We start from the raw sequence: 15,282 nt of genomic DNA, 5'->3' as shown, positions 1-15,282 counted from the left end.
AAAAAACCTAAAGTCAAAACACAAATACCATAACGAAAGGAATGACTACCCTCTCATTTTAGACACTAGCTAACACTAGAAGAATAAACAGAACATTAAAAACTTTTTCATTAAAGTCAGCAAAGTTTAGAAATCCTTCTTTGTACTTCTGTTTAAAACGTACTTCTATTACTTTTTAGCGTCAATCAATAATTGTTTTGCATCAAGTATCCGAGATTTTATACAGTGATACTAATACCTATAGCCTAAAATTATAGGCTCCTGAGTATTTCAGATAATAGTAAACATTCAAGGTTGCAAATTTGGTATGAAAAATTTTAATGAAAACAATCATACAAAAATTAAATAGCAAAACCATTTAAAATGACAATTCCAACAGATTTGGCTTACTGATATTTCTCTATCAGCTTGTTTTCATAGGAACTGATTATTTCCAGCTGAAATCTACTTACAGGATCATCGTAAGAAGAAATGAGAATAAGTATATAAAGCTCATAAGCCCTGTGCTCAGTTTCTATTGCTCATAAATACCAGTTTTTCTTTTATTACTACTTTGAAAAGACACAAGTTTTACAAAACATGCCAAACTTCAGTTAAATGCTTCTTACACAAGAAACAGCCACATGTGAGGAATCTAGCCCAGCATTTTTTAAAAAAACAATTATATTTTTCTCTGCGGTATCTACTACATAAAAATTTATTTCAATAACTGATAAAAAATTCCTCACTAATAAACCAATTTCTGGAATCAAATTATATAGCTTTAGGTTACAATTTAAGAGGTCTTTTAGAGAATAATTATTTTAAAGTACAAAGTTACATGATCAAGAAAAGTACCTTTTAATAAGTAGCCAAAACATTGTGACATATTCCTTTTACTGCACATATGGCTCAATTTCATTTTAATTTTGCAAAAAAACAGAAAGAAAGTTGGTGTGAAATAGTGAGTGAGACAACTATGTTAACACAAGGAAGCACAATCAACTGACGTGTTACCCTGCCACAGGCTATGCCTTATGAGATATCTGACAATTTCAGTCATGCTTTTACTATTAAACAATGTTATATTGCCACTTCTAGTATGCTACTCAAGATAAAGCTTAAAATCTGTCCTTCTAACAACAGCTGGAAGGGAATACAGAGATGAATGTGAATATCTATGTTCTACAGTATACACTTTCTAATATTCCAGAGTGAATAACTTATCTAAATCCAATCTGAGGTATATGACCAGATCAAAATTTTTTAAGCCACATCATGGGCTATGTACCATGCAAACGCTAAAACCACAACTGCACATGCCGGAAGGAGATAGTATTTGTATTTCTGCCATAGCGTAAGCTCAACTGTCACTTCATCTCTTTTCCTGTTCTTCTTCCGACGACCTTTCAGTCTGTTTTCAAAAGCCTCCAGTTCAGCCTAAATCAAAAACCAAAACAGTATCATTTTTATTAAAATCGATACATACATTGACTTGAAATTTTCCACTGAGATGAAAATAAATCAATGTGCCAAATGTTTTAATAGCAATGGTATATAGTAAATATATTGATTTGATTTAAAAAAAAAAAAAAAACTCTCTCCATCATGGACTTGTATTCAACAAATTCAGAGTTTAGGTAAGCAGAAAGGGAAATGGGGAGTAACAAAAGAGATTATTTCAGACCATAAGCCTGACTTTGACACTATTTATTTATTTACAGTTAGTTTTTTTTTAAAGGTTTTATTTCTTTGAGAGAGGGGGAGAACACAACTGGGGGTGGGAGGTGGTGGGTGGGAGGGGCAGAAGGAGAGGGAGAAGCAGACTCCCTGCTGAGCAGGGAGCCTGCTGGCAATGACTACCAGGGGACTCGATCCTAGGACCCCGAGATCAGGACCTGGGCAGAAGGTAGACACTTAACCAACTGAGTCATCCAGGCACCCCTGACACTATTTAAATATAGAAACATCTGATTAAACCAGGGTGTCCTAAATACAGACATTAATTTTATACATCAACACCATTAATCTACTGAGTTTCTATAATACACAGCTTCTAGCAAGTGCCAAGAGATGCCCAGTGAGAATAAAAATACCTATAATTCTATTTTTTTTACAATGCTGATAATAGACATTAATGGCTTGTTTGAAAGAAATTTGAGTAGGAAAAAAAAAAACCCTGCGAGATTATCTTTATCAAATATATTTAAAAACAGAGTAGAAATTCTTCAGGGGAAAATGCTTCATGCTTTAAATCAAAATGACAATTTTAGAAAGTAGAATTCTATAAAAACTGGTCCTAAGAAAGGATAACTGGATGATACTTACCGTAAAATGTGGACTTTTATTCTACTGCCAAGAATTTACTTAACTTTATACAGGATAAGGTAACATGATACTCTACAGTGCATTGGAACTAAAACATGATCGTCATCAACTAAAAAATATATATAATATCCATGCAAGATTTTGTAATTGTTAAATTAACAGAAGGAAATATAAGTTAACCCTTAAGCAATGCAGGGGTCAGGGGTGCTGACCCCACACACAGCTGAAAATCCATATATAACTTTTGACTCCCCAAAAAGTTAACTACCATTAGCCTACTGTTGACCGGAAGTCTTACCAGTAACAATAGATTAACGTGCATTTTGTACGTTGTATGCATCATATACTGTGTTCTTACAATAAAGTAAGTTAGGGAAAAGAAAAACATTACTAAGAAAATCGTAAGAAGGAGAAAACACATTTACAGGACTGTACTGTAGGAAGCTACATGTTGAAAAGAAGCCACATGTAAGTGGAACCCCACAGCTTAAACAGATTAAACCTGTCGTTCAAGGGTCAACTGTACAAACTTCAGTAAACACATCCATTACTTTGCCCATAACCACATTTGAAGATGCCCTAATCCAATACTTAATTTAACACATTCATTCTTCAATGAACCAAAATGTCAGAATATTTTTAAGCTGTTGCTGAAATGGAGAACAAGATCAATTCATTAAAAGCAGCCAAACTTGAGAACTGACACAGTAAAATAACTAATGCTTTAATAATGACCCACAGCCATCATTTATAGTTTAAGTTATGTTCTATACACTCTGTTTAAAAGGTCAGTAAATAGGGAATATATTTAAAATTTCCATCCAAATAGTTTATAAAAAGGGAAAGAAGGTTTACCCTAAACTACTCCCAATAAGTTTATCTCCCAGGATTCTAGTTAATCCATGTTTTAGTGAAGTAGCTCTGATAACTTACTTTGGAATATTAGGCAAATCAACTTTTTAGAACCATCTAACATCAGAGGTCATTTTAGCCCCCCTTTATTGCTACCTAAATTGTTTCCAGTGTCTTCCCCTGAAGTCACACAAATTTCAATTTCCTCATTCAAAAGGGAGCAGTTTGCATATAATAATACAACCTTCTTGCTAAGTATAAGCATCTCAAAATGCAAACTGACAAATAATTATATGTCCCTATTAGAGAGTTAAACCACTCTTCGGAGTACATGATCAATATGATATTTGAGCAAACAGGGTATCAGGAATGTAGTTGTTATCTGCTATATAGCAAAGAACAGATAATAAGCCTGAATTTACTAAAAGAGAAATAAGGCAATATATCGTTAAAGTAAATGCATTGGTTAAGAAACAAAACACTCCTTTTTACAGATAATCTGCAAGTCAGCAAAACAGAACTCAAATACTTTTAGGTGAGTGAAGACATGGGCTCCAGGAGACGCCTTAAAATGGAAGCTGCCAGGCGCCTGCCTCAGCTCAGGTCATGATCCCAAGGTCCTGGGATTGAGCCCCACGTTGGGCTCTCTGCTCAGCGGGGAGCCTGCTTCCCCCTCTCTCTCTGCCTGCCTCTCTGCCTACTTGTGATCTCTCTCTCTCTCTCTCTCTCTCTCTATCAAATAAATAAATAAATAAAATCTTTAAAAAAAAAAAAAAAATGGAAGCTGCCACACTCCAACCCCCACCCACCAACCAAAGGAGGAATGAAAACTCTTATCACTGGAGAATGAATGAGATTTAATGAATGAGATCCAAATTAAATTTGGGAATATACAAAATATCTGGGAATATACAAGATTTCATGCCTCTTCAGAAGCTCAGCATACTTGAGCTGAAGTGAGTGAGCGGCTAATTTTTGTTTTGTAGGAACTATACTATTTTCAGTCCGGGGAACAGTTGACTGGCTCCTGGTTTGTATGTGGAATAAACCTTGCGTTTGCATAAAAACTAACAATGATACAAAGGATATAGATATTTTGTTTAGTTACCTGTTGTTTTCGTTTTTCTTCCTCGAGAGCAGCTTTGGCTTCTGCCTCTTTTATCTGTTTATAGATATTTAAAGATTAATTAACACTGTAATCATCAAATTTTATTTAGAATTTTAACATCTTCTCACCCAGGATCCACTAACCCATAACAACTTTTGGTAACTTTATATTGGAAATTACCTAAAGACATATAAATGTTTTACTGAGAAGTGTTACCAAGGTTCTAACAGACTGTGAGATGAGGAGAGGGATAGTGTTAGCCTTTATATAAACATGTCAGCTTAACAACTTAATAGATATTAGACCACAATTCAAAGAGTTACAAAACTGCAAAATGAAATAGTGTTTAAATGGGTTTTTTTTCTCTTGAGCTACCATACTAAGTCTATAATAAATTATTAAATACCACTCTTTTTCTAGAGTTGAAGTTTTTAAAGTCATTTTCTGTAAATGCCCTATCTGGAAGAGAATCCTCAGTGTTAAGCAAAATTAAGAATTTATTCATCAGTTGGATTGATGGAAGGAAATAAGGACACTAGAGGTAACCCAAACAGCAAAGAACTCCAAAATATTACTTTGTATTATTTTAACCTAACTTTCAGGAGGCTTACAGTAACATTACGATGAAACTGTTCTAGAGCACATACACAAACTGGTACAAGGATAGAAAAAATGTAGCACAAACTAAAGAGCACACTTGGGGATTCAAAATAGGCCTAAAAGACGAGGCTTTCTTGGGGCGCCTGGGTGGCTCAGTCTGTTAAGCATCTGCCTTCAGCTCAGGTCATGATCCTGGGGTCCTGGGATCAAGTCCCCTATGGGGCTCCCTGCTCAGCAGGGAGTCTGCTTCTCCCTCTCCTCTCCACTTATGCTCTCTCTCTCTCTCTCTAATAAATAAATCTTAAAAAAGAAAAAAAACTAGGTTTTCTTACAAAAGCAAAAAAGATGAGATTTTGAGTTCCTTGTAATAAGCACATAAAGTAATGCACAAAATAAATAGGAAAAGGCCATTAATTGGCACATTAAAAAATGACATTTGTGGGCACTTGGGTGGCTCAGCTGGTTAAGCATCTGACTCCTGATTTCGTCTCGGGTCGTGATCTCAGGGTTGTGAGATCAAGCCCTGCGTCGGTCTCTGCACTCAGTGGGGAGTCTGCTTGAGATTTTCCCTCTCCCTCTGCCCCTCCTCCTAACAACCCCAAGCTCGCTACACCCTCTCTCTAAAATAAATAAATAAATCTTTAAAAAAAAAAAAAAAAAAGACCTTACCTCAGATGCTTTCCGCTTCACTTCCTTGCACGTTGCGTCACATTCTATTGAAATCTGATTTTCACGTACTTTGTTGCACTGCAATTCCTACAAATAACATTTTTTTAAAATTTGACTTTAAAATGTTTTTCCCTCAGAGTCCTAACTGTATGTCATAAAATAGCAAAATATCTGACAGCTTAAGGTTATGCATATTATTTAAAAGTCATGTTCATGAATATTTCATGATGATATGGTTACAAGCATTAAATGTCTTGATTCAAACAGTGATCATTTCTTTATTTCCTCCTAACCGGAAAGAAGTGAATATCATAAAATTAAATTATCTGCTAAGAGCCACTATCAACCCAGCATCAATTTCCTTTTCATTCTTTATTTTTCTTTATTGTTTTGTGCTATAAAATGCTCCAGAATAGTGCTAACCAATGCAGCTTTCTGAGACAACAGAACTGTTCTGTATCTGTGCTATCCAACGGAGGAACACTGACTCCACACAGCTACTGAAAACTCAAAATGTGGCCAGTGAAATCGAGGAACTGAATGTTTACTACTATTTCATGTTGATTCATTAAAATTCAAATTTAAATAGCTGTATGTGGGCCAACAGGTACGTGCAAATGTGTTCAACATCATTAATCGCTAGGGAAATGCAAATCTAAACCACAATGACATAATCAACCCACAACTGTTAGAATAACTATAATTGAAAAGCCAATAGATAACAAATGTTAACAAGAATATAGGAAAAAAAAAAAAAGAAATCTTGGACAGTGTTGTTCGGAATCTAAATTGCCAACATTGCCAGTATGAAAAACAGTTTGGGGGCTTCTTAAAAAAATGTCAAGTAGATCTAGTAGTATAGGTTCTAGCAGTCTTGCTCCCAGATGTATATATCCAGGAAATGAGAAGAGTATCTAAGAAATCTCTGTGCTCCAATGCTCACTGCATCATTATTCACAATAGCCAAGATATGGAAACAAGGTATGTGTCTATCAGTGGATAAACAGATGAAGAAAACATGATCTGCCCACCTATCAACCTGTAGTGGAATATTATTCAGCCATAGAAAAGTTGGAAATCCTGCCATTTAGAGAACATAGATAAACATGGAGACAAGCAAGTAAGTAAAATAAGACAGATACAGATACACAAATATTGTATGATCTTACTAATACGTGGAATCTAAAAAATTAGAACTTAGAAAAGCTAAGAAGGAAATGGAGATTGCCAGGAGCTTGTGGCGAGGTGACATCTGGAGAAACTGGTCACTGGGTACAAATTTTCAGTGATAAAATAAGTTCTGAGGAATCTAATATACAGCATGCTTGCTATAGTTAATAATATTGTATTATATACTTTAAATTTGCTACGAGAGTAGAATGTGTTCTCACCAAGAACTGGTAACCAGGTGTTAAATGTTAATTAGCTTGATTGCTGTAATCATTTTACAGTGTGTATGTATAGACAATCATCAGGTGTGCATCTTAAATACATACAATTTTTTTTTTTTTTTTTTTTTTTTTCAGAGAGAGAAGGAGAGAGAGAGCGAGCACAGGCAGACAGAATGGCAGGCAGAGGCAGAGGGAGAAGCAGGCTCCCTGCCAAGCAAGGAGCCCGACTCGGGACTCGATCCCAGGATGCCGGGATCATGACCTGAGCCGAAGGCAGCTGCTTAACCAACTGAGCCATGCAGGCGTCCCTTAAATACATACAATTTTTGTCAACTGTGCATCAATAAGGCTAAAAAATATTCAAATAAATAAACAGCCACATGTGGCTAATGGCTACCAACTCATGCAGTTCTAGAGAATTTTCTGGAAAGCTACAAACTTTCCTCTCAACCATTTAATTTTTTAAAAAGTTTTAAAATTTTAAAAATTGGTCTAAAGCTTATGTTTGCACTTCAATGTCTCCTTAATGAAACAATAAAAACCTTATCTACTCTTTTCTTGATGATGTGACATCAATCCTATAATCAATTTGTGAACTACTCAAATAAGTGGTCCTTATTTTAAAGTCCTAGAATTTGCCTAGATGTTTTAGCTACCCTTTTTTGCTGCCAGATATCACTTTTGCTCTAAGTGTACCTATTTGTATCAATTTCTCCTTTCTTTCCACACTCTCAGATACTAATTGTTTTTAGTTCAAATTTACCAGAGTTAAAATATGTGATCATCAAATCCTAATGAGCAAAGTACATATACTTTCATGAAAACACTTTATAGCATGGAATTTTATTACTTAGGGTTTTTTCCCTCCACTTCAGTTCTTCATTTTTGGTAAACTGAGTCCTCCAAGGATAGTCCAGACAAAGGAACAATAACATATACAAACACAGACAATAAATATTATATTTGCAGATATTAAGTCTATCAGCCTGGAAGAACGAACCCACCTTTCCTCATTCAAAAGGTACTTATAAGAGCACCTATTACATGCAAAGCACTGTGCTAGGGACAAGGGACACAATAAGAAAAATAATATAATAATGTAAGCAGTAAATGAGTACAATAGCAGCTATTATTTATTAAACATAATAATCACTGTACTAAATGCTATGTAAGCATTACCTCTTTCATTCCTTTCAATAAATCTATGTATAAACTCTATTTTATGGATGAGAAAACAAGGTTACAGACATCCTTAGAATCACAAAGCTTTTAGTCATGAACCTAGAATAAAGAAAAACAAGGAGAAATAGCATCGAAGTCTTCCCAAGAGTCAGGGGATGGAAGACCTTCCCAAACAAGGAAATGCTCGCACTAAGTTCTAGAACAGTAAAGGAGAAAATTTTGCATTTTACAGGAAAGAATGTCTGCATTGCCACAGATTAGAGGGGAGTGTATCATATGTGTTAGGGCACTTAAGTAACAGAATCATAGAGACAACCGCTAGAGGATGACAGTGCAGACAAGTAGGCAACGGTACCATCATAGAATCCCTTGAATGCCAAGCCTGTATGTGCATACATGTTTCTTTTAAATGCATATTTCTTCCCATAAGTGACGAAGAACCACTGAAAAACTTAGATTAGAGATGTAGTATGCTTGGAAGCAAGGAAATCTGTTATGATGCTGTTCTTAAAGTCTAAGAATGAGCTGTTGCCAAAGTTCTAGTGGGTGGCAATCTGCACTTGGATAGTAACATGAAATGAGAGAAAATCTGAGAGATATCTCTAATTAAAAGTGGCTTGACTAAGCACTGATTTTCACATAAAGATGGTCCCATTTAGGAGCACCTGGGTGGCTTAGTTGGTTAAGCATCTGCCCTCGGCTCAGGTTGTGGTCCCGGAGTCCTGAGATAGAGTCTCGCACTGGGCTCCCTGCTCAGACCTCTGCCCTTCACCCAGCATGTGCTCTCTCTTTATCTCTTGGATAAATAAATAAAATCTTAAAAAAGAAAAACAAACAAACAAAATAATGTGGTCCAATTTAAAAATCTAAAACCCATGGACTCAACTCCAGAAGAGGTCAGGCCTACACATTTAAATTCAGAAGTCACTACCCCAGGAAGTGATAGTAGGAGCTGTGAAAAAAAATGAAAAGCAAAGATCCTCAGTAAAAGCAAAAGATTCTCAAATATTTGTTGGATGGATGAATGTAAGAGAGAATTTAAAGAAAAGAAAAAAGACTAGCTTTAGGGGATGACTGTAAGACCATGAAGAAAAAAAGGAGCCGCAACTTCAACCAACACAGAAAAAATCAGAAGTTGACAGTGTGAACAGAGAAGTCAAGGAAAAAGGAGAACTGAAAACGAACCGCTCAGCCACCAACACTGAGCAACACTGAGATTTCCTTTGTAAGCTTACATGAAATGAACAGTGGCAGTTTGCCTCTGTCAAGCTTTCTTTTTCTTTTTTTTTTTTTTTAAGATTTTATTTATTTATTCGACAGAGAGATTGCAAGTAGGCGGAGCAGGAGGCAGAGAGAGAGGGGGGAAGGAGGCTCCCTGCTGAGCAGAGAGCCTGATGCGGGCTCCATCCCAGGATCCTGAGATCATGACCTGAGCCGAAGGCAGAGGCTTAACCCACTGAGCCACCCAGGCGCCCCATTGCTGACCTTTCCAGTAGTTAGTGTTTTCCTCTTAATCTTTCATCACCACTATTTTATCTTAAAGTGAATTCTCTCCAAGTTTGTTATTTTCTAACATTATAAGGCTATGCATGTGAAGTCTCTTTAAGGCTATGTTTTCACAACTTAATACTGATGGCAAAAACTATTTCATAAACAAGAGCAACAAAGGTTAATTCCAGACCATTTCTTAAACCATAAAACTCACTTTATTACTCACATTGTGTTTCATATACAAAGACCTCAAATCTCGAGCATATTGATTCTATCCAAAAAGGGGCACTGAACTTGATTCCAATACAAGACAAAGTTCTTTTATGAATAAATTACAGAAAACTAGATTGCCAAACAAAGCCAATTTTTAAAATATTTACAGAAATAGGCTAACAATAAAATGATTCTAAAAAATAAGACCTTGAAATTCAAAAGGCAAAAAGCCAAAGAACTACCAAAGCACAAAGGAAATTTTTACATAAAAAAGTATTTTCAATAACTTAAAATATTTACCTTTTTTATTCTTTTACAAGGACATCTAAGTTTTACCTTCTGGTTGCAATTAAAGGGACATTCACCAGGATGACACATCTCTTTGCATCTGTGACCACAAGGAAGCTACAATAAAATCAAAATAAGGCAATTACATATTTACATTCTAGTCAGACTCTGCAAATTCCCCTTCTTCCAACAACTATTTTAAGAGAGAGTCTATTATAATAGGGTCAATCAACCTTCGATAATCATCTAATTTTTAACTTTTTTCTTTTAGATATAAATTACTTTAATTACCAGAAGTGTTAAATATTCTCCCCAGTTCCACTCCAAGAGTGAATCTTACTTACAACACTACTGTGGCTAGTTACAGCTATGTGACTATGTTCTGGCCAATGGAATTGAAGCGTAAGTGCTTTTGTACCTTAAAGCATTTTGAGACCACACATCCATGTTCTTCCCTTCTCAGTGTGCTTTGAGGTAACATTTAAACCAACAATGGAAACCATGTGTCAAAGAGACGCAGTGTTCCCTGACTTACTTGGGTTCCTGAATGACTACCTGGAGCACACTGACAACACATCTACCTTGTATGGTTATATGAGAGAGAAAGAAAAAACTTCCTTGTTCTTAAGGCACTGTACGGTAACACAACTGCTTAGCCTTTTACTCTAAATAATTTCTCTTTGCCACTACACATCAAAACGTATTATAGAGGCAGCCAAACCACTCGGTAACTGCCAAGATGTCTACATGCTCCTGTCTTTACTTATTTACTATCTTCTTATCCAAGTCAAGCTTTCAGATGAAATGTTCTGACCTTCTTTGTATTCAAATGTTATCCAAACTTCAAGAAATGGCTCAAATGACCATAGAAGCATGATAGGAGTTTGTCTATATTTAAACAAATAATAGTAATTATGTAAGAAATATATTTCTAAACTATTGTGACATTGCTTGTATGGTCTTAAAGTTTAAAAAAAAAAATGTTCAGACACCTCATAGTTATGTGTCTCTCTAATCAGACTGGGAATAAAAGATACCACTGGTTACTGGTTAAATTCCAAAGTCAGGCTGCTTGGACCTGAAGCCCAGCTTCCCTCTTTACCAACTGTGAAACCCTGGGCAAGTCCCCTGACTTTTCTGTGCCTCACATATAAAACCGGGAAGAGTAACAGATTTTGCATAGCTGTTGTGAGGATTAAATATGCTCGATATATTTAGCTATTGTAATAAAATATTTAGCTATATAAAATAATAAGTTAGTGGAGGACAACGGTCTTCTATTTCTTTGTATCTCTTATACTCATTAACAAAGACGCCTTACAAATAGTGGGCACCATAGTAAACATTTGAATTCTCCAACTTTTGATCTTTATGATTCTGCAGATTGATCCTTCCAACTATTAACTCTACTCACCCCAAAAAAATTCTTACATTTTTTCCATTGCCTTTAGTGCCTCTCTAGTGTGCAATTAGATTTCTTGCTCTTTTGCTCTTTCATTTTGAACTGAGACATACCAAAACTCAATTTGGACACTCAGCCTACATTTTCATCAATCCCATTGTAGGGTTGAGCTGCTGGAATGAGTTCCACACTAGCATTCCTGGACCACTTCAGTTTTGTTTCTCTCTATACCTACCAAGGCCCCTAACACTGCTTAATAAGCTCAATATGTTTTACTATCAAATACCTGCCTCACAGGGCTATTTAAAGTCTTTCCTGTCTCCTCAACATCATTCCCACCTTCATTCCTGCTAGTGCCTCTAGCCTGACTTCATGAAGAAGACAAAACATTTAGCATCAGCTGACCACCTGGCCTCTCTTCTCAAAACATGTCTCGGTAGCCTCTTGTTCTTTCTTTAATCTGTGGGGTAATTACATCAGTCATCTTCTCTAAAAGTAACTAACCAGTCTACTTTCAATCAATAATTCTTTTTTTTAAACATTTTATTTTATTTATTTGACAGAGATCACAAGTAGGCAGAGAGACAGAGAGGGGGAAGCAGGCTCCCCGCTGAGCAGAGAGCCTGACGCGGGGCTCAATCCCAACACCCTGGGATCACGACCTGAGCTGAAGGCAGAGGCTTTAACCCACTGAGCCACCCAGGCATCCCTTCAATCAATAATTCTAAAGGGGAAAGTGAATAGGGAAGACTATCACAATCAATAAAGATCTTTCTGAATTACACAGAATCGTGGCTATAAAGTTCTATCTCTTCAGTGTGTTGGGGGGTTGATGAAAAGCTTAAAATCACTGGTCTGGATATTTTATCTTTCTGCCTCCTAAAAGACCTCACGGTCAATCTTCACAATTTCACTACCATCCTGAAAGTCTCTCTTATCTCTGGCTGAATCTTCTATCTTCAAAATGTATCTCTTTTCTCTGAATACTGCTGGTCCTGTTTGGTCCTGTTACCCCATCTAACAATTCTTCCATGAATCTCCACGTGTTTCACCTTCACTGCTGGTTAGAAGATACAGAAGACACAAATTGGGGTGGCCGCCTGGCTCATCACAATTTTCTCATGGCCATGGCTATGTTATCCGTTCTAGTCTTCTATCTGTCACTGCCTATACCAAGGGAGCCCCTCGACTTAAAGGGACCAATCAGATTTTCTCTTCTGATTATGTGAAAACTAAAAAGAAAGAGTTGGTGGTTTGAACAGTCATCTTAGTAAAGAGCCCCCTGAGCTCCTGCTAGCAATGTCCTGGGGGCTGCCCAGATCTTGTCCTTCCTGAAGTTTGCTGTACAGCATTTCCTTCAGAGTCTATGAACTGGTCTCCAATATCCTCTGAACGTATCTTCTTTTTGTGATAAGTTAATGTAACTGATTACTCTAGCCTGCAAGGAGAACTGAAACTCCTCCAGAAGGATACTGTGCTGGTATCCAATGTATGTCCCACAGACAAAAGTAATGCCATTAATTCTGAAAAAGTATTAAAAATCACTAGTAATCAGGAAAATGTAAATAAAAATCACGAGATGTCACAAGACCAGCAAAAATTCAAAACTCTGACAATACCAAATGTTGGCAAGGATATGCCATGACAGGAGCTTTAAAATACTAGTGGTAAATTAGAAAATTTACTGATAGTAAGTTGTACGATTTTGGAAATCAATATGATATTAAGTTGAAATTATACATTCCTTATGACCACGCACCACTATATGCCTAGAGAAATCTATACATGCATATATTAGAATGCACAAACAAGAATGTTCACAACAGTATTTTGGAATTGGAAAAAACTCGTATCTACCCATAATAAGGCAAATACAATAAACCACAGTATCCTCGTACAATGGAAATAAGACTACAGCCACATGCAATAAACATGACAGACATAATGGAGAACAAACTAAGGTCACAAAAGTTCATACTTTTGAACTTTAACTATAAAATTAAGCCAACAAGATTGTTTTCAGATACCAGCAAGGAAATAATTACTATAAAAGGCAAGTGGAGGTAAAATATAGGATAGAAGGGGGGAACCACAGCCAGACAAGGACTTTGTTAGCTTCTGAGATGCAGCAATACTGTATTTTTGGACCTGTGTGGAGTTCTATGGTGTTGACTTTTTAACTACTTGTTAAACTGTTCGGATACGTATTATGTGCTTTTGAGTAGGTGGTGATTTCACTGTTAAAAAAAAAAACAGGTGTGCAAGTATGTGTTATCTCAAAAGGCAGCTTATATTCCGACAGAGCTAAAAAGCAGTTCCAAAGGAAGCTGATTAAAATGCATAATATATAATGACTATATCTTCATTACAGAGGTAATGAAGTCTTTCCAAAACCAAAAAAAACCGAGGTTTTCCTAAAAGATCCAACCTTGATATTCATTTAAAGATGAGATGTCCTACTCTTTCCACTCAATGTGGGACGGTCTTCTTGTACTCTACTCAGTCCTTAACATCATTCTATTTACACCTACATATGTCATTTCAAATGCCTTACCCATAACCAATACTGTCTAGTTCAAGATGTTCCATTTTAATCCCAATTTAAAAAGCTCTTTAAAAATAATTAAAGAAAGCTTGCAAAACAACACTGTTTATGGATAAATACCCATCCCATCATCACCACAGCTAGCGCACATACAGCACTCACTATATACTAAGATTTACATGTTCTTAACTCATTAATACTCAGCACTCAGAAGTGAGTATTATTGCCCCCATTTTATACATAAACAATTTGAGTTAAAGACACATTAAACAATTTGCTCAAGTAAAAAATAGAAAAGCTTCACAGGGCTGATAAAACCAAATTCAGAAATAATTTTTTTAAAAGTAGAATTGTATATGTGGGGCACAGTTTAAAGGTACAGTTCTAAATGGTATCTTTGTTTTTTTTTTTTTTTTTTTTTGTTAAATTCAATCCAGACCAGAAGATATAGGAAGTGTACATCAGAGAATCAGTGGAGCTAAAGGGATATGTCTATACCACTTCCACAGTTCAGTTTCATTCACATTCAGTAAAAACATTTACCAGCTGCCTAATATGTACAAACAGGGAACAAGGGACTGGATACAAGGATGAATAGGACATAGTCCCTGCCCCCAAGAAATCTATAGTATGGGGGAGGGAAGAGGAAGTAAATAAGAATTTATCAGTAGGTCAGAATTTATCATAATCCCATACCTTAACTCCAAGTACACAAGAAATCTATTGAAAAAAAAAAAGATATCTAACTACAGATTCGAAGTGACATAGTTCTTGGTTGATCCTAAGCATGACTTGATTCTATAGCTTAGTGGGTCTCAAAACTGTGATGCCAGACCAACAATATCACTATTACATGTAAGATTAGAAATGCAAATTCTTGGGCCCCTACTCCAGGCCCTCAAAATCAGAAATTCTGGGGCAGGGTCCATTAAGAAGCCGTTGAACTGTTGAGAATTACTGCTGTAGCCTTACCAATGTCCAGAGGCCACAAACTAGAATAAGTTCTATTAGACACCAGGATATTCACCTGGCCACTCTTAGACTATTTCAAACTGTAACAGCTACTTGAATTCTTCCCAAACTAAGGCTATTAATTTCAAGAGAGCCCAAGGAGACTCTAGTAATTAAAAAAAAAAAAAAAAAAAAAAGTAATAGGCTCCAGACTGGCACAGAATCCAAAAAAATCATGAGCATAGAAAACAAATTTTTAAAGAACCATGATCACCCACCTAGT

The 15,282-nt window shown here is 36.1% G+C and overlaps 1 protein-coding gene across 3 annotated transcripts in view; it reads right to left on the bottom strand.

The window, feature by feature from the left end:
- Window positions 1–303: 303 nt before the first annotated feature.
- Window positions 304–15,282, bottom strand: part of LOC111149265 (nuclear transcription factor, X-box binding like 1) — a 74,115-nt gene continuing 59,136 nt past the window's right edge. For 2 of the 3 annotated variants that reach the window (XM_022506231.1, XM_022506232.1), the window contains exons 19-22: window positions 10,114–10,218; window positions 5,537–5,623; window positions 4,268–4,321; window positions 322–1,419 (exon numbers count right to left, since the gene is read on the bottom strand). In XM_022506231.1, coding sequence (XP_022361939.1) covers window positions 1,246–1,419; window positions 4,268–4,321; window positions 5,537–5,623; window positions 10,114–10,218 — 420 coding nt within the window. In that variant the 3' untranslated portion in view covers window positions 322–1,245. Of the gene's footprint in view, window positions 1,420–4,267; window positions 4,322–5,536; window positions 5,624–10,113; window positions 10,219–15,282 lie in introns of all 3 variants that reach the window. The other variant, XM_022506233.1, reaches the window with a different exon arrangement.

This window comes from Enhydra lutris, unplaced genomic scaffold, assembly GCF_002288905.1.
Source record: "Enhydra lutris kenyoni isolate GAN:26980312 unplaced genomic scaffold, ASM228890v2 scaffoldscaffold21, whole genome shotgun sequence".
In the NCBI taxonomy this organism is placed as follows: Eukaryota; Metazoa; Chordata; class Mammalia; order Carnivora; family Mustelidae; genus Enhydra; species Enhydra lutris.
This window is presented reverse-complemented; position numbering and strand designations above follow the sequence as displayed.